This window comes from Neofelis nebulosa, chromosome 13 (genome assembly GCF_028018385.1).
Source record: "Neofelis nebulosa isolate mNeoNeb1 chromosome 13, mNeoNeb1.pri, whole genome shotgun sequence".
NCBI lineage: Eukaryota > Metazoa > Chordata > Mammalia > Carnivora > Felidae > Neofelis > Neofelis nebulosa.
This window is the reverse complement of record NC_080794.1, coordinates 66788038-66808174: the sequence shown is the minus strand read 5'-3', so window position 1 is coordinate 66808174 and position 20137 is coordinate 66788038. Positions and strand designations below refer to the sequence as shown.

Here is a 20137-nt window from a genome sequence, read left to right as displayed (position 1 = left end):
TCCAAGTGTTAGCAATTATGAATAAAGCTGCTATAAACATCCATGTGCAGGTTTTTGTGTGGACCTAAGTTTTCAACTTCTTTGGGTAAACACCAAGGAACACAATTTCTAGATCATATGGTAAGACTCTGTTTAGTTTTATAAGAAATTGCCAAACTGTACCATTTTGCATTCCCACCAGCAATGAACAAGAGTTCCTGTTGCTCCACACATGCTCGTCTGCACTTGGTGTTGTCGGTATGAATTTTTTGTTCTAAAGGTATGCAGTGGTTTCTCCTTTTTTAATTTGCAATTTCCTAATATATAATAATATAAGCATCCTTTCATATGCTTACTGGCCACCTTCTCTAGTGAGGTGTCTGTCCAGATACTTGGCTCATTTTTAAAAAATATTTTTTTTAATATTTATTTTTGAGAGAGAGAGAGAGAGAGAGAGCGCGCACGCGAAAGGAGGGACAGAGAGACAGGAAGACACAGAATCCGAAGCAGGCTCCAGGTGTTAGCTGTCAGCACGTAGCATGATGCGGGGCTCAAACTCATGAACTATGAGATCATGACCTGAGCCAAAGTCGGACACTTAACCGACTGAGCCACCCAGGGACCCCATATTTGGCTCAGTTTTTAATGAAACTGTTGGTTTTCTAATTGCTCAGTTTTAAGAGTTATTTATATATTTTGAGTAATAATCCTTTATCAGATATGTTTTTGCAAATATTTTCTCCCAGTCAGTGGCTTGTCTTCTCATTCTCTTGACATGCTTATTTTTAAAAGATAGCCTCAACATGTATATTAACTCACATATGCTATGCACTGTGCTAAGTGTTTTGTATACACATAGAATAGTGTTTTACACTGCAGGCTCTACTGGTCAGACAAAGTTCAAATTCTGATTCTGCCACTTACTATGTTGCCTGAGGCAACTTAAAAAATCTCTCTGTTTTAGTTTCCTTATCAGTAAAACATATTAACATCGCACAAGTTTGTGAAAATTAAGATAAGTATTAGCCAAGTGAAAAAATACATATAAACATTTAATAAAATGCCTGCCACAGATAGTTAGAATTCAATAATGTTAGCTATAATTATTCCTATTATTTAATCCTCACACCAACTATGTGATATGTTATTATCCTTAGAGGGGGACATACAAACTTGGAGAAATCAAAAAGCTTCCCCAAGGTCATGCAGTAAGAGGCAAAATCAGGGGGCGCCTGGGTGGCGCAGTCGGTTAAGCGTCCGACTTCAGCCAGGTCACGATCTCGCGGTCCGTGAGTTCGAGCCCCGCGTCAGGCTCTGGGCTGATGGCTCGGAGCCTGGAGCCTGTTTCCAATTCTGTGTCTCCCTCTCTCTCTGCCCCTCCCCCGTTCATGCTCTGTCTCTCTCTGTCCCAAAAATAAATAAAAAACGTTGAAAAAAAAATTTAAAAAAAAAAAAAAAAAAAAAGAGGCAAAATCAGGATTCAAATCTAGGTCTGTTTCCAAAGCCCTTTCTTTATCTGAATCATTCTATTACCCTTTCCAGTTTTTCTATCTTTCCATCAGTTTATTTTTCTTTATACTTAGTACGTTAACTTTTCCATTTTTTTTCTTTCTTTCTTTCTTTCTTTCTTTCTTTCTTTCTTTCTTTCCATTTTCTATATTTTTCTTTGTACTTAGTACTTTAACTCTTCCATTTTCTTTCTTTGGTTGAGTAACTTTTCACTTCCATTTATTATAAATGAAAGGTTTCCAAGTATGCTACAGGAGCCAAGATCATTTGTTTAAAAATTAGGAATCAGATCTTAAAATACTAAGTAGGTTTTTAAAAGACATTTCAATATTATATATTATCACTGCTTCAGCAAAACTGCATCTATTACCCTTTAAAAAAATACCAAACTTTTAAAAGCTACTAATAAAAATTTCAATATATAATGTCCAAATCCTACTTTTAAGAATTTATCATAAGGAGATAATTTTATAAAATGAAAAATATGCATACACAAAAATATTCATCAACACACTATTTAAAGAAAACTGAATGACCATAAATGTCCATTAACAGGAACCTGCTTAAATAATTCAGCACAGTTCTACAATGGAAAATTATGCAGCCATTAAAATCAATAACTAATCAATTAATATTTCAGATGTAACAATAGCTGTAATATAACACTGAATGGAACAAAGGCAACTTGCTAAACATGAGAGGTAAGCAATTTTACAGAAAGTATACATCCACTTTCACATACAAATAGCTGCACAAGAAGTATCTGGAGAGACATCATCAGTGAGAATGGTGGAGTTTCAAGTATTTTTTACTTTTTTTGTATTTTTCATACTGTTTGAATTTTTTAAATGAATGGATTATTTTTACAGATGCAATAAAGTACCAAAAATTGTATCAGTATATGGGAGATTTCTTAGGGATCTATTATCTAACCTTGGAAATGATGATGAAAAGATAAAGCAGGTATCAGCCTGTATATGGTAATTTTCCTAAGTAGATTGTTGCTATGTTTTACTTAAGAAAAAAACAAAAGTAAAAAGTAATACTAATTACTACTTAAGTAATTAAATAACCCTAAGGCTCAGGGTTCAGAAAATATGTTTTGGATAAAAAGAGAACTTTATACTGGTCATCACTACCACTCTAGAAGAACAGTCTGATCTACCACATTTTGTCAAATCTAGGATGCCTTTTAAGATGCACCACTATCTTATGTTCCACTAAGGAAGAAAACCTGCCAGTTAAACTATGACAAGATTTTATCATTTTGAATTCTTATACCTTTTTAAAGAGCTCTTTTGGACACATTCAAAGATGGTTAATATGTATCCATTCTCCTTGTGCATACGTAAGAAATTAAACGCCTTTTGGTATTTAAGTTGAACACTTCTGAAACACTTTGTCACTCAGTTATCTAATGTCTGTGTTTTTCCACAGGACATCATTCTCTGGCCATTAAAAGCTTTGGTGATGCAGCATTTCTTAAAAGAGTGCTCCCCTACTACTGTCACCAAAATTTTCTTTGAAACCATAGACTCCTGTTTTCCAATTATAATACTGATACTGTCTCGATCTTAACACAGGTGCTACAAGATTTTTAGATAACAATCAGTCCTCACATTCTTTCTTCCAAAGGCACTTAAATAGTTTACTGATTGAAACATCAAGGGGCTGCAACTACATGACACTAGGGATACAACTAAGTTCACAATGCACAGGCAATGACAAAGAGAGCACGACTTCCACCTTGGCCAACAAAAATACGAAGGCATCTTTGGATAAAAGACATATCCCTTCCAAAGATGTCAAAAAGTAAAAAAGTCTGTCATAACTAGCGAAACATGGTATCAAGTCTGTCTCTCAAAGAAAGAGACTACACTGGAGCCAATGATAATTAGAATTCATCATCTTCTGAGCCAGAGGAAACAAGCCAGTGAGAGGTAAGCCGTTCTCTCACTATTTTACTGTAATACTTTGGGAGGAAAAAGACCAGAGGAGCTGTCCTTGAACAGCAACACTATAGTATATGAGCCCTTAGGAGACCATGTGGGGTTAAAAGTCATCCTGCTTCTGCACGCTTCTACTGATGTCCTTTAAGATTTTAAAGATGTGCCTTGTAAGTGGAATGGAAAAAATAATTAACACTAGATAACCTTTAAAGTTATTTTAAGAAATAACATTTTTTAAAGTTTTAAGTAACCTCTATACCTAACGTGGGGCTTGAAATCACAATCCTAAGATCAAGGGTCACATGTTCTTCCAATTGAGCCAGCCAGGAGCCTCTCTAAACTTCTTTATAGTAACAAATTTCATTATTCCATTCCTGTGGATAAAATTAAGCCAACAATGGTACCACTTGGTTTACTATAAGTAATAAATAAAAGTAACATTAGAAAATAAAGCGTGTCAGGGTGCCTGCGGTGGCTCAGTCAGTTAAGAGTTTGACTTCAGCTCGGGTCATGATCTCATGGTTCCTGAGTTTGAGCCCCACAGTGGGGCACTGTCAGTGCCGAGCCTGCTTGGGGTTCTCTCTCCCTCTCTCCCTGCCCCTCCCCCACCCTCAAAATAAATAAACTTAAGAAAATATAGTGTCTCTTACATTATTGCTTGGAAATAACTTGATTACTCATCAGGATCTGATTCTAGAGAACTCGGAAAATCAAAATTGAAATAAATACTGGTAAATGTGTGAAACTATACTTTGAACAAATAAAATGTTAAAAAAAGAAACAGCTTCACCTAACTAAAAGCACAAAAATTCTTCATATAAAGATTTAATGTAATAACTAAACAAATGTTAATAATGGAATAATGAATACCCAGATATTAATTTAAAGAAGATATAACTGGGGTGCCTGGGTGGCTTGGTCAGTTAAGTGTCCAACTCTTGATTTCAGCTCAGGTCATGATCTCACAGTTCGTGGGTTCGAGCCCCACATCCTCCTTGAGATTCTTTCTCCTTCTCTCTGTGCCCCTCCCTGGCTCTCTCTCTCTCTCTCTCTCTCTCTCTCTCTCCCTCTCCCTCTCCCCTCTCTCATAAACAGATAAATAAGATATAACTTCTGATAAAAAGTTTTCAAAGATCAGTCATGATCACTTAAAAATCAGTATGTTTTTATTTTTATGGATCATGAATAAAGCCTGGCTACATTATATAAACAAGTAAGTGACTACAGGGAAAACAATGAGTTTCCTGAACTGGTTGCATGTTCTAAAAGAAGCAGGGTAAAAACTATATCCTCTTATATTACACTTGTTTTAACAGTGGTTATTTCCTGGGTGGTAAGAATATAAGTGATTTTTAAACCTTCATTTATTTTCTTTCTATATTCCTACATTTTCTAAAGCTCTTTCATACTTATATAATGAGAAATATATTTCAATACAATTCTCAGCTGGCAACTGAAACACCAGCACAGAAAATATAGATGACTTTTTTAGTAACACAGAAGTGTTAGTCAATCAAAAGGGGAAGACCAAAAAATAAAAATGAACAAATTAATTAAAAAGAATCTAAAAGACAAAAAATAAAAAGAGAGAGAAATTAATTCAATCACTTCAATAATCACTGAGAGTGATTTACTGATTTAGATGATTTATCTAAAGGCTGAGAGTTCAAAGGTATTTATTCCTCCTCCTACCAAGAGGTAAGACCCTAACTGTCCAGTGTATAAAGATACACAACCACAACAAAATACAAAAACCAAACAATCAAAATTATAGTTCATAAACATCAACTACATACAAGACACTAGTCAGAGCTGTAGAAACACAAACACTCCACAAACATCGGTTGTAGGAAAGAAACACAGTATAAAGATCTACTGAAAGTGTACTCAAGAGTTGATCTGCTAAAATCAATTCATTCTTTCAATAAATACTTATTGAATGCCTTCTATGTGTCAGGTACTGTTCCAGATACGGACAATATAAAGAATATACAAAAATCTCTCTGCCCTCATGATACTTATAACTGTGGGGAGAGGATAGTCAATAGGTAAATAAAGAATATATTAGTAATTATACTATGGAAAAAATAAGGTAATAAGAAAGATGAGGAGATGGCTGAGTGGGCAGGTACACAGGGAAGAAGTTACAATTTAAATAGGGTAGTTAAGTTAGACCTCACAAGAAGATGACAAGCATATCAAGATTAATAAATTCAATGATTATGTTTTTTGAGCTATGTAGTTAAACTGGAAATTTTAGTGTTTTGCAAAGAAACAGGTTATAAAAATCTCAAATTCTTCCAAGTATGATAGTCTATATAATAATATCCATTAAGTTTTAGATGATATTATTCCCTGAGTAGTTACCTTGCACCAAACATTGCTCTCTGCACTCTCCACTTATTAACTTATTTAATCTTTGTATCAGAAAAGGCCCCACCACAGGAAGAAATCAATATATTTTAATAGAGACAATGTCATTATTAATTATGTTGATATGTAGACAACTAAAAAGATAAAGAATGAGAAAAATGAGGGATGTAACAACTACAGGGGAAAGCTACCACCCACAGGACTAGAGAGTCAAGGTAAGAGACTGGAATTATTAAAACCCAGAGGCTTGCAGGGAAGGTTCTAAACAGCTGAAACTCAGATCCCTGAGGAGAGTGCTGCTCAGCTGGTGTCAACCTCTCTGATTTTGGAAGAGGGGTCCTATGGGACTGGGGTACCTTTTGAGGAAGGGGGGCTAGCCAACTGCAGCTGGTGTTATGAAGGGTTATGATGAGGCCAGCTCTTGAGTACCGGAAAAACTATTAACTGGATTCAACTGCTGCTATCTAGAGAAACTGCTGTTGCTAGGATGAAGAAGTCCACCAGAATGGTGGTCACACTAACAGAAAAGCAGACAGGGAGCCCTCAAGAAACAGAGAGAAAGGCGTGAGTCCCTTCTTCCTCCTCCACCTTGCAGCCTCCCCCTAGCACCCTGTACTTGTGAAACCTAAAAGTGAGCATCTGGCAAGGTAGAAATGAGTTCTGCAGAATCTCACAATAGTATTACAAAGCAGGGCAGAGAAGGGTGTGTTTGGAGCTGAAAAACAATAATTTAATAGTTGGCATAATCCTTCTAAAATCATCAGGGTGACAGACGAGAGAATGAAGGAACAGAGTAGTATGAAGTATCTATGTAATAAATATCTAGAGTTCCAAAGAACTGTTAAGTGAGAAGAGATGAAACAGCACTGAAGAAATCATACGGTTTGACTCTTGATACTACTGCTGTTTCCTACCTGTTTCCGATTATATGCTACTTCTAGTGATCTCTTCAGAGTCCTGGTAAGATTTTGATAGGAACAAGGGTCAAATAAGTAAAATTATTCAACATCACTTAGTAAAGACATCCAGCTGATTTCCATTATTTGTGGTAGTTATGTTCTCTAAAGTCGCTATAGACTTAAAGTAGTTATGGGTATGAACACTGTTAGCAAATATTGACCCATTGCTTCTAGGAGAAATATGTACACAAACAAACATATCCTATATAGATTATAACCTTATATCCTAAAAATAATTCATCCTGGGAGATTCCATCCTCTTTATTTTACAAAGGAGAAAACAAGATTCAGAAGTGCCTTGCTTGAGGCAGCCCCAAAATAGGTGTACAGTTACAATTCAAATCCCATCCAAATGGGACCAAAGCCAGACTTCTTACACTACACTGCACTGCCCTCTACTGTCTCTCATCTTCCGGTCAAAGATGTGTGAGAGCGGAAACAAGAAGGTAGAGTGTCACTCTGTTACATCTCAGCTGGGAATGTGCACGCTCACTCTCTGCAGCTCTGCACATACATGCAAATGACTGAAAGCACTGAGTACAGACTTTGGGGCTACAAATATATTTTAATAACAGACAAATTCACAAGTAGAGAATCTGCAAATAATGAGTACTGACTGTACATGCGCTTTCCATAATTTCTGTAAAATATTACAGAAATCCTTTCTCAAAAAACCATTTTAATGTCATTTTCTCAATTCTGCAAAAGTGAAAGGAATATACCTTATATTCTCTTTATATTCCAAAACACCATTTTATTTATATTGTTCTGGTTATTTTTGTTTAAAGTTAATTTATTTATTTTGAGAGAGAGCAAGCAAATGCATGCAAGCAGGAGAGGGGCAGAGAGAAAGGGAGAGAGATACCAAGGATACTCCACAGTGTCAGCACAGAGCCCCATGTGGGGCTCCAACTCACAAACTTTGAGATCATGACCTGAGCTGAAATCAAGAATCAGATGCTTAACCGACTGAGCCACTTAAGCATCCCATGTTCTGGTTATTTATTCAAAACTTAGTCATTGATCGGTCAAGATAACCACCAACAAAATGATGTCAATAATAAGATAACATTGGCTAAACCTGCACTTTCCAAAATGTTTCACCACTTCTCAGATCACACAGTCTTCTCACTTATTTCAAGAAAAATAAAGGTTTTTATATATTAGGGATGATAATTTCCACACAAATATTCTGAAATCTAAAATTATAAAGGACTAAAATGCATGGTGTTAAGGTAAGGAACTCACCATGAATTTTACAAGGAAAGAAAAAAGAAAAGCCAGCATGTTAAAGTTATTTTTACAATCCTAAGTCTCAGTTACCTCTTTAAAACATAAATGTCTATGTGCTAGGAATTTAGACTTCATGTGGTATTGAGTAGAAAGCATAATATTTAATAAATGCCAAATAACTTTAACAGCATGATATAAAAATAATTACTTGACTGAAAGGAGACTTTCTTTCTCCTTTCATAGAAAAAGAGAGAGAAAAAATGAATATATGGAGGGAGAAAAAAATGTGAAAAGGGAAACTGTTAAGTGAAATAAAGTAATGGTGCAGAAGAGTATTTAAAAGTATGACCCAGGTTATGTGGGTCCATTTGTAACAACATGGTTGGAACTTGAAGGCATTATGCTAAGTGAAAAAAGTCAGATAGATAAAGACAAATACCATATGATCTCACTGATATGTGGAATCTAAAAACACAAACAAAAAACCAAGCTCACAGATACAGACAACAGACAGGTGGTTGCCAGAGGCAGGGGGTAAGGGTAGGAGAAATGGGGGAAGGAGGTCAAAAGTACCAAATTACCAGTTATAAAATAATAAGTTACATGGATATAATGTACAGCATGGTGACTAGAATTAACAATGCTGTATTGTAAGTTTACTTATTTATTTTCAGAGAGACAGAAAGAGTGAACATTCAGTGGGGAAGGGGGAGAGAGAGGGAGAGAGGGAGGGAGGGAGGGAGGGAGGGAGGGAGGGAGGGAGGGAGGGAGGGGGAGAGAGAGAGAGAGAGAGAGAGAGAGAGAGAGAGAGAGAGAGAGAATCCCAAGCAGGCTTGTGCTGTCAACAAAGAGAAGGCACGGGGATCAAACTCATAAACCATGACGTCGTGACACGAGCCGAAACCAAGAGTTGGGATGCTCAACAAACTGAGCCACCCAGGCACCCCTGTGATGACTACTTTTAAGATCTAGTCTCTTAGCAACTTTTAACATTTTTATTAAATTTTTTTGAAGGGAAGGGGGGGGAGAGAGAGAAAGAGAGAGAGAGAGAGAGAGAGGCAGAGAGAGAGAGAGGGAGACACACAATGTGAAGCAGGTTTCAGGCTCTGAGCTGTCAGCACAGAACAACTTTTAAACATGTAATACACCATTGGGGCACCTGGGTGGCTCAGCTGGTTGAACGTCTCACTCTTGATTTCAGCTTGGGTCATGATCTCATGGTTTGTGGATTTGAGCCCTGCATTGGCTCCTCACTGACAGCACAAGCCTGGTTGGGATTCTCTCTCTTTGCCCGCCCTCCCTCCCTTTCTCTCTCTAAAAAAGTAAACATGACAAAAATATTTTTAAAGTTCTCATCACAAGAAATTTTTTTTGTAACTCTGTAAGGTGACAAATCTTAACTAGACTTACTGTGATTACTTTCAACATATACACATATAGAGTGATTGTGTTGTACACCTGAAACTAATATAATGTTGTATGTCAATTAAAAATTTTTAAACGATAAAATATGACCTCTCACTTTATTTTAAAAAATTCAAACCTACAGAGAAAATGAATGAACTGAACAGTAAACATTCATATACCTATACACCTCACCAAGAGTCACCAATTGTTAACATTTTGTCACATTTGGTACTCTCATTCTCACACAAAGCATACATACACATACATTTTACATATAGATATGTACACACAAGCACACACATACAGGCATTCCTTTTTTACTTACACCATCTGGAAGTAAGCTACATTCCACTTCCCAAAACTTCAGCATGTGTCCACCAAGAACATAGACGTTTTCCAACATAACTACAATTATCATGCCAAAAGAATTTAATAGATATACCTAATATATACTCCATATTTAAATTTCCTCAAATGTCTTTGAAAAATCTTTCATTGCTTACATTTAAAAAACCCAAACCATTTATTTGTAGAGTGTCCCACTATCTGGATTTGTCTGATTATTCTTCATATTAGATTCAAGTTAACTATTTTTGACAAGAATACTGCATTAGGTGATTATATATTTCTCATCAAATTACATTAGAAGACACGTAATGACACTTTGTCCTATTACTGGTGATTAACCTTAGATGTGATCACTTAAGACAGTATCCATCACATCTCTCTACTGTAAAAAGTACCTTTGGGGCGCCTGGGTGGCGCAGTCGGTTAAGCGTCCGACTTCAGCCAGGTCACGATCTCGCGGTCCGTGAGTTCGAGCCCCGCGTCAGGCTCTGGGCTGATGGCTCGGAGCCTGGAGCCTGTTTCTGATTCTGTGTCTCCCTCTCTCTCTGCCCCTCCCCCGTTCATGCTCTGTCTCTCTCTGTCCCAAAAATAAATAAAAAACGTTGAAAAAAAAAAAATGAATACATTAAAAAAAGTACCTTTAAAGGGTGATAATTTCAAACCATGTATATAAATCCTGCTCTCCAAAACTTTTCACACAATGATCTTAGCATCTGTCAATAATCTTTGCCTAAATTATTATAGTGTGGTTGCAAAATAGTGGTTTTTCCAATCTTATCAATCTTTATATATTAACTACCATTATTCTATTAAGTTGTTATTTTATCATTGATAGATTTGTTCAAACTACCCTGAACATTTGGCATGTCTCCGTTAATTTTTGAGCATGTCCATGCTTTCTGGTATAAGATATTCCAGGCTCCTTTGGGAAAAAAGGACTAGTGGGAAAGCTTTCACTTTTCAATTATTTCTGTACTTCCCTACCCCAGACCTGGATTAGTCATTTCAATGAGCCCTGGTTCTTTTTACTGTGGAATGGTATTTAGAAGCCAAGAGCTGGGAATGCTAGTTATAATATAATTATTTCTAGGCCATTTCAGGGAAAACAGGAATGTGTGTGTGTGTGTGTGTGTACTATCTCAAGTTCAAACTGAAACTTCCAATTCAAAAATCAATATCACAGGGTTCTTTCTTATCTTTTCTCCTTTCCAAGTTTCTAACTCCTTTTTCGCAGAATTTCAACCCTAATTTCTAAAACATCAATATACTGGGGCACGTGGGTGATTTGATCAGTTAAGCATCTGACTTCAGCTCAGGTCATGATCTCACGATTCATGAGTTCAAGCCCCCCATGCACTAACAGCTCAGAGCCTGCTTCAGAGCTCAGGGCCTGAAGCCTGCCTCAGATTCTCTGCCCCTCTGTTTCTCTCTGCTCCTCCCCTGCTTGCACTCTCTCTTTCAAAAATAAATAAATATTTTCAAAACAATCAACATAACTCATTTGCTCTATCCTATAATATTCCTATGATATATACAAAAGTAGTTCCAGAATTATGATATGAATATAACTACCAGTAACAAACCCATTTGATAATTCTTTCGCATTTGGGAAAAAGAACTGGTGGGAAGTCTTTTATTGTTCAATTTTATCATTTTTTATAGTGCTCAAAAATCTAACCATATTAATGCCCTCTTGAGTTTTTAAAAAATCGCTAACAAAAGTTATCTGGATGGTAGAATTATTTTTATGTATTTTTTATACTTTGCTATATTTTCAAAATAATAGCATTTAAATTTCTGGAAATGATTACATTATTAGTTTTTTGGGTAGAAAGAGAGCCTCATATCAATCCACATAGAAAATTAATTTCAGATAAACAAAAAGTAAAATTCCTTATAACTGAACTATCAAGAAGTCTAGAAGAATATATAGATAAACATTTATCTAATTTCTGGGTAGGGAAGGTTTTTCTAAGCATGAAAGCAAAAAGAAAAAAAAGTATCATATTGACAGGTTTTGTAGAATAAGGAAAAGAATACGTCTTTATATCAAAAAGGGGTGCCTGGGTGGATCAGTTGGTTTAGCATCCGACTTTGGCTCAGGTCATAATCTCATGATTCGTGAGTTTGAGCCCTGCATGGGGTGCTGCTCTGACAGCTCAGAGCTTGGAGCCTGCTTGAGTCTGTCTGTCTCTCTGTGTCCTTTCCCCACTCGCGCACTCTCAAAAATAAATAAATATAAAAAAATTTTTTAAAAGTACCATAAACTAAGGTAACTATACACTGCAGCATCTATGATAAAGTGTTCATTTCCATAGTACATAAAAAATATTTACAAATCAACAAACTCTATTAGAATATGGACAGATTTAAAAAATGTGTAAAATCAAAAAAAATTGGAAAATGAAATAAACTGATACTCTTTTGCCTACTGAAAAAGTAAATACTTTTTTTTTAAAGGATAAGGGCTAACAATGAATTCAAGTTAAGGAACAAAGGCACAGAAAAAGACCAACTGTTGGGTTGTCTAAGTAGGTAGAACCTATGTACATATACATAAGTACATAAAAAAATATGGAAACATGTACATGAAACAGATAATAATAGGTACAACTAGGGAGATAATAGAAGGAACAATAATTGGAGTAATGGTCAAAGAAAACTAACTTTATTTCTAATAAGTTAATTTTTACAATAGAAATTCTTTGTGTGATTAAAAATTAATTGAAAAATAAATTTGCACAACCTTTCTAGGATAATTTCACAGTAACCATTGATAAATGATCATTTATTTTTCCCTAGCAATTCTTCTATGAATTTGTCCTAAAGAAATAATAAACATCATGGAAATACATACTATGTATATATGAACATTTGATATATGATGCAGGCACCACAAAGCAGTAATGAAAGGATGGTCTTTTCAGTAAATGGTGCTGGTACAAATGGGTACCTATACAAAAAAAAAAAAAATGAAACTGTGGAGCAAAAGAAGCCAGACACAAGAGAACACATATATGATTACATATATATGAAGCCTGAAACAAACCAATAACTTGCAAAAGTCTAGGTAGTGGCAGTTTTGACTAGTATTATGACAGTGAAGAAAGGAGACAGATTCAAGAAATATTTTAAAATATTTTTTTCAGTTTATTTAGAGAGAGAGAGAGCACGTGCCAGCTAGGGTACAGAGAGAGGGGGAGAACTCCAAGCAGTTCCATGCTAGGCACTAGCCTGACATGGGGCTCAATCTCATAACCATGAAATCATGACCTAAGCAAACATCAAGAGTCAGACACAAGAGTCAGTCACATCAAGTGACTGAGCCACCCAGGCGCCCCAAGAAATATTTAATAGATAGAATTAACAAGCCTTGGTGATTAATTGGGTTTGGTAGGTAAGGAAGAAGGAGGTGTTAAGAATGACCTCAGGTCTCTGGTCTGTGCAACTGGTAGACAGAGATGCCAATTACTGAATGGAAAACATAAAAGAAGCAAATACAGAGCTGACATCACGAGTTCAATTAGTTCATGTTTTGGACTTGTTGTTTAAGACAACTATGAGATATCTAAGCGGAAATCTCTAACAGATACTTGGCTGCATGGGTCAGGAGTTCAAAAGGGAGGCCTTGGGGTAGAGACATAAATTACATTTAGATGGTAATTGAAGCCATAGGAGAAGATGGATTCTCATAGGAAAAGAAAAAGAGAAGGGGACCTACACCCAAGTCCTGTGAAATCCCAACACTTAAAAGTCAGAAAGAGAAAGAAGAGCCAGCAAAAGCGTCTGAGGAGTAGAGACACAAGTGGGAAAAATATCAAGAATGTGGTGATCTAAAAACCAAAAGTTGAGGTTTTTAAAGAATTGGTCAGCCTGTTTCCGATTCTGTGTCTCCCTCTCTCTCTCTGCCCCTCCCCCGTTCATGCTCTGTCTCTCTCTGTCCCAAAAATAAATAAAAAACGTTGAAAAAAAAATTAAAAAAAAAAAAAAGGGGCGCCTGGGTGGCGCAGTCGGTTAAGCGTCCGACTTCAGCCAGGTCACGATCTCGCGGTCCGTGAGTTCGAGCCCCGCGTCAGGCTCTGGGCTGACGGCTCGGAGCCTGGAGCCTGTTTCTGATTCTGTGTCTCCCTCTCTCTCTCTGCCCCTCCCCCATTCATGCTCTGTCTCTCTCTGTCCCAAAAATAAATTTAAAAAAACGTTGAAAAAAAAAAAATTAAAAAAAAAAAGAAAAAAAAAAAAGAATTGGTCAAGTGTCTCAAATGCCCCTGAGAATACAAGTATGATATAAGTACCTACTGAATTTAGAAACAACGGAAATCCTGAGACCATAGCAAGAACCACTACCTAGAGGGGTGGTTCAAATAAATTACACATAAAAATGTCACAGGACTCAGGGCGCTTGGGTGGCTCAGTCATTAAGCCTCTGACTTCAGCTCAAGTCATGATCTCACAGTCCATGAGTTCAAGCTCCATGTTCGGCTCTGTGCTGACAGCTTGGAGCCTGGAGCCTGCTTTGGATTCTGTGTCTCCCTCTCTCTCTGCCCCTCCCCCATTTGTGTTCTGTCTGTCTGTCTCTCTCTCTCTCTCTCAAAAATAAACATTAAAAAAAAAGTCACAGGATCAAAGAATACAGGTTTTTGGATTGAAAGAACTAACCAAGAGGCCAGCAAGATGAAAGGGGGAAGAGAACCTATATGAAAGTACATCACCATAAACAGAATAAAAAGAGAATCTTAAAAACGATGAAAAGAAAAAGATCGCAAAGAATCACTAAACAAAATGGTATGGGACTTTTAACATCAGCGCTTGAAGATAAACGGGAATGAATGGAAAAAGTCCTTAAAATTCTAAAAAACCCTTATTTTTGAACTAGAATTCTATAACCAAACTATACATCAAGTATGACATTATAATAAAGATATTTTCAAACATCCAACATTTTAAAAAATGTACCTTTTGTGGATCCTTTCTCAGAAGACTTACTGATGATTGTATACAACCAAATCAAGGAGGAAACTCCAATAGGAAAAATAAAACATTTAAGACACTCTTGAAGTAGTTTGAGCTCCCAAGACTTCTAGGGAGAAAATTTATAACCTATTATTGAGAGATACTGAAGAAGACCTAGAGAGAAAACATATGCACAGATAGGAAGCCTCAATATCATAGAGATGTTCATTTTTTCAAAATTGATTTCAAAACCATCCCTCAAAAAAAAAAAACCAAAAAAAAACCCACAGTAGAATTTTGTGGAACTTAAGCTAAGTCTACAATATCCATACAAGCACCAAGAGCCAAGAATATACTAGACACTGTTGATGAAGAACATGAGGAAGCTGTACTCTAGCATAAATTTATTTTAATGCTTTCCTACTTAAGATGGTGAGATATTGGTATGGGAACAGAAACACATCAATGAAGACAATCAAGATCATAGAGACAGATACATTATATAATAGACAGGACCCTGTAGAGCAGTAAGAAGATAGTTTACCCCCAATAATGGGTTGTGGGATAACTAGGTATTCAGATGAGGAAAAAAATGAAATTGGACCCCTACCTCAAACCATTTACAAAAACCTATTCTAGGTGGGTTGTATACCTAACTGTCAAAGGCAAAACTACAAACCTTTTAGAAGATAATACAAGTGGTTATCTTCATGATCTCAGGTTAGGAAATATTTTCTTAAACATAATACAAAAAGTATTAACTGAAAAGAAAAAAATTGACAAATTACACCACACTAAAATCAAGAACTTCCTGTTCATAAAAAGATACCATAAAGAAACTGAAAAGACAAGCCAGAGAATAAGAATGTATCTGCCATAACCATATCAGCAAATGGTTAAAATCCAGAATATACTACAAATAAACAATAAAAGGATATCCGATAGGAACATGAAAAAACTTGAACACAAAAGAAGAAATCCAAATTACCAATAAACCTATGAAAAGAATTACTTATTAATAGTCAGTGAAAGATGAATTAAAACAATGAAAAACATAACATTGGATTGTCAAAAATTAAAAATTCTGACAACACCAACTGTAGGCAAAAATACAAAGAAAGAAACTTCTTATACGTTCCTAGTGAGAACGTAAATTGATATAGTTTGGTATCACTAGTGAAATTAAAGATATGCTACTCTATAACCCAATTCTACTTCTATTTCTGAGAATGGAAATAAACTACAGGTCTAAGCGATAAACATGAACAGCACATATGTGTTTCACTATTTTTTTAAAAAGGCACTTGCCCATCAGAGCCATAAAAAGAATCACTCATCCAGCACACGGTCAGGAATTCAGCTTCCATTTAATACGTAACTTTATGTCATTTTTTTTTCTGTTAAAAGCAACAAAAATCCAAACATAAAAAATTGTGATATTATATAACTTTGTTTATATGTCAATACCACATTAAAAAGCGAAAATAAGTTTAAAATAGTGACGATTTTTCAGACAAGAAAGTAACTGCTACAGAGTTATATAGTGCTGAACTGAATGGAAGGAATACAACTATATGATAGAAAAAAATGTTTCAAATAAACTATATACACAAGATGATTACCTATTTACCATTTAATCTTGGTGACAGTTACTAATTTTTACAAGCAAATGATAGTTTGAATCAATTTTTGAAAGTTTTCTACCGCATACTACTGTACGTATGATATAAAGCTTTGATAGCTTATTCCTCCACACAGAGGAAATATACAGATTTAGAATTTCTAGAGATCTTGGAAAACAAAAGTTTTTAGGAAAAAGTTGCACAACAGGCCAGTAAGTTTAAATTTTAAATTTTCTTTTAAAATAAAATCTCAGAGCTCATTCCTCAGAAGCATAGAATTGTGAAATGAAAAAGTAAAATGCAAAGAACTCACGTTCTTCCAATGTCACACTAAAATAGTCATCAAGCCCACAAATATTACCTTTGACACAATTTTACAGTGTTCAACTATATAGAGTAAGTTGCTTATTTTTCAGAAATTTTTCAATTGATGTTTCATTATAGGAAGATGTGTTGCATTTTGCAGAAAGTGTCATTAAAGAATTAAATCACTGAGCATTATGAGTATGTCCCCACAATCTGTCTGTGCCCTGGGAAAACAAGAAAATGGTTTAGTATCTTCATAGGCCTCTTTTCCTGTCCCAAACCGTATCTTGCTTCTGAGTCCTAAACATAATAGTAATTCCTACCACTTGCTGAGCCCTTCCCATATGCCTTACATATAGTCCTTTAATTCTCAGCAGACTGAGGAGCAAGTCTTAGGAGAAAAGTGAGACATGGAACGGTTGAGTAACTTGTCCAAGGTCACAGGCTGCTACTGAGAGAGCCCAGATACAGTCCAACTCCACAGCCAGGGTCTTAATACTACACTGTTTCTATTTGATAAAACATTTATACCATGAATACTGTTCATAATCACCTACCACCTTCTAACTACTGCATTCCAGGTGCCTTGAGGATTTATTTTTGCCTTAGGTAACTGCATACTCACAGTAATGTTAACGAAGTGAAGGAAGCTAAACAAACATCTAGGGATACCCATGATTCTCGAGCTAAGAAAAGGAAGGTGCAAGACCACAAAGCTGGTTTGTGGCAGCCAGCACTACAACCCAATTCCTGACTCCCAAGAGTGATCTTCCCACAGCACTAAAAGCTCTTACACTGTACTCTAAGTATCTTACACTGTGCTGTAAGCTCTTGCTGCAGCCCGTATTCTACCCTCCACACAAACCCGGACGTTTATTTCGCCAAGTTTCCCAGAGTATGATAGCTTCCACAGAACTCACATGCAGGTAACATACATTCTTTCAATTCAACAAATTAATACAGAGAGATGCACTATGAGCTATGGCAACAGATGAACCCAACTGTATATCACCATCTTGGGCCTGTTCTTATCATTAACTATAATATTTAACAAATGCTACAGCAGCCATGTGACAATGTGTTTTGAAAGCACAGAGAGAGGAGTGGCTATTTCAGCCTGAGTGGAAAATGGGAAGGATTGGGAGCTGTGAGATGCGTTTGAGGCAGGGCAAAGGCAAAAGTATGATGGTGCTTACAAAGGAGAAAAATACTATCATTTCTACCAGTGGACATTAAAGTGAGAAACAGCAGTAAACACAGGGCCAGAATTTGGAGTTCAAATCTAGACTGACTGGGGTGACTTAGAAACATTTCTGAGTTTCAGTGTCCGCATCTGTGAAATGTAGATACATACCACTGACCTGCCTACCTCACAGGCCTTTGGCGGGGGCGAATTATGAGAAAGTGCCTTGAAAACTACAAAGTCCTGTGTAAACGTCAGTTATTTATGGCTTCACTTCTAGGCAACCCTGTGGGTCCTTCCTCCTGAACTGTGTCTCAGAAAAACCTCACCCTTCAGGATGAAAATATTCCAGTGACATCATTCATATACTGCTTATGAAATAACAGTTAACATCAATGCCTTCACGTTGAAACATCAAAACTCTTTCTACTGAAATAAATATATATATATAATAAATATATTTTTATTATATATTTATATATAAATATTTATATATAATTTATATATAAATTTATTATATAAAAATATATATATATTAAAAGATGGGTGTGTACGTATTTTTTAAATTTTTTAAGCGCTGGTAGTGACTTCTCCACGCTTGCTGTAATTATGTTTAGAAACCAGTACCAGATGCAGGTTTCCTTCTGGAAAATTCAGAAATTCCATTCCATTTTATAGCATGTTGTCAAGCAACCAACTGAAGACTAGCCTGCAAGGAGCACTTTGCTCTCATCTCAGAAGATGGGTTACGTACTAGCGACAGATAAAACCAGATACAAGCCCTGGATCCTAAAGAGGGAACTGCTTCGGCACAAGCATACCTAAACGAACGCAAACAGCTCGTAAACAAACATAAATCCACTGAAAAGCACACTGAGCGTCTGATTTTAAAATACTTGAGGGCTATCAGCAGACCCCTCCTTGAAATTAAAGAACACCTCACTTCCTTTAAAGTTTGACAGAGTAGCCTCTGCAACCCGGCCTCCCTTTAGCAATCTCTCTTTGAGCTACGTGCAGGCCCCATTTTGTTCAACCTTACGCTCCACTGTCTTAGCTGCTCCTTGGATGATAAACCCAAATAAAGTTCTAACGCACCTTGACGAAGGCAAAAAGAAGGGGCAAGAGGCAGGAAAGGGACAAGGGGAGCGAGAACTCCTCGTGCCACTCCGCACCGGTGGCTGTTTTGTCTTACAAGTAAGTGCAACTTCCCGTTTTCTCCCTCTTACCTTGTACACTTTCCCAAAGGCTCCGTCGCCCAGTTCTCCTATAATTTCCCAAAACTCCTCGGGGTTCAGGTCCCTCTTCACATGTTCGTACTGCTTCTTCTTCTTCTCGCTCCCCAACTTGAAGATCTTACGGAAATTGAAGAAGGACATTTTTCCTCCCGGCAGAGTTCCTCGCACTTAAGCACGAAAAGCAACAATAAAAAGCAAAGTTTCTCCTCCCTCCTCGCCGCGCGAGCCCGGCGGGCGGCGCCGGGCGCGGGCTTTCCCGGCTCCCGCCGCTCCGGCCGGGCCGTGCCCGGGGAGGGCGGGGCGCGCTACTCGGGCTCCGGCCCACGGGCAGGAGGGGGTGGGGGCGGGGGGTGCTGCGCGGGCGGCCCCTCTGCCGAGCGCGGCCCGCGGGCCGCGCGGGAAGGCGCCGCGCGCCCGGCCGGCCCTCAGGGGGCGGCACCTGCCCGGACGCTCGCCCCGACCCGACCCGGTCCGAGAGGTCCGGACGTCCGCGGCCGCCGCGGCTTAGGCCCGTGTCACGGCGAGTCTCCCGGGGCGGCGGCCACTCCGGGCGAGGGACGCGGCCGGCGGCCCCTGAAGCGGGCAGTCGACAGGCCGAGCTCTCTCGCCTCCGGACGCGAGCCCAAGGTCTCCTCCACAGCCGTCTGCTCCCGCGGCGCGAGGCCCGCGCGTCCCTTCGGTTCTGAGGCGCCGCCGCCGCCTGGCTCCCTCCCCAGCCCACACAGCCTCGGCCTGGAGCGCGCGTACACGCCGACGCCGCAGCGCGCCCGCGCTCCCGCCGCGCGCCCCGCTCACTGCGCGCTCGCGCGGGGGCGTCCCCTCTGGCCCCGCGCACGCGCGTTGAGCTCAGTGTGCTGGCGGCCGGCAGGGGCTAGCTGGCGCCGGGAGTGGGGTGTGTTGCGGGAGCCCGTGCTCGTCACTCCTTGACGGTTGCTCTAGGTTTGCCCGGCAAGCCCCCAAATCCTTGTCAGCCCACCGCTCTGATGGAGTTCCCCGGTGGGCACGACCCTTTTGGTTGTGCTAGCGGATGTTGCCCCCATTCTGGATCTGGAAAATTTGTAGAGTGAAAGCCGAGCTGCCGCTT

At 38.2% G+C, this 20137-nt stretch overlaps 1 protein-coding gene and 1 long non-coding RNA gene across 3 annotated transcripts in view; both read right to left on the bottom strand.

The window, feature by feature from the left end:
* SLK (STE20 like kinase) overlaps nt 1-19821 on the bottom strand; it is a 54351-nt gene extending 34530 nt beyond the window's left edge. Inside the window, exon 1 of one of the 2 annotated variants that reach the window (XM_058697686.1) lies at nt 19045-19821. In XM_058697686.1, coding sequence (XP_058553669.1) covers nt 19045-19194 — 150 coding nt within the window. In that variant the 5' untranslated portion in view covers nt 19195-19821. The remainder of the gene's footprint in view (nt 1-19044) is intronic. The other variant, XM_058697687.1, reaches the window with a different exon arrangement.
* Nucleotides 9294-10884, bottom strand: LOC131493327 (uncharacterized). The gene is made up of 2 exons (XR_009252567.1): nt 10396-10884; nt 9294-10152 (listed from the first exon to the last, which is right to left on the bottom strand). It is a non-coding gene; the product is annotated as an uncharacterized LOC131493327 (long non-coding RNA).
* Nucleotides 19822-20137: the final 316 nt, after the last annotated feature.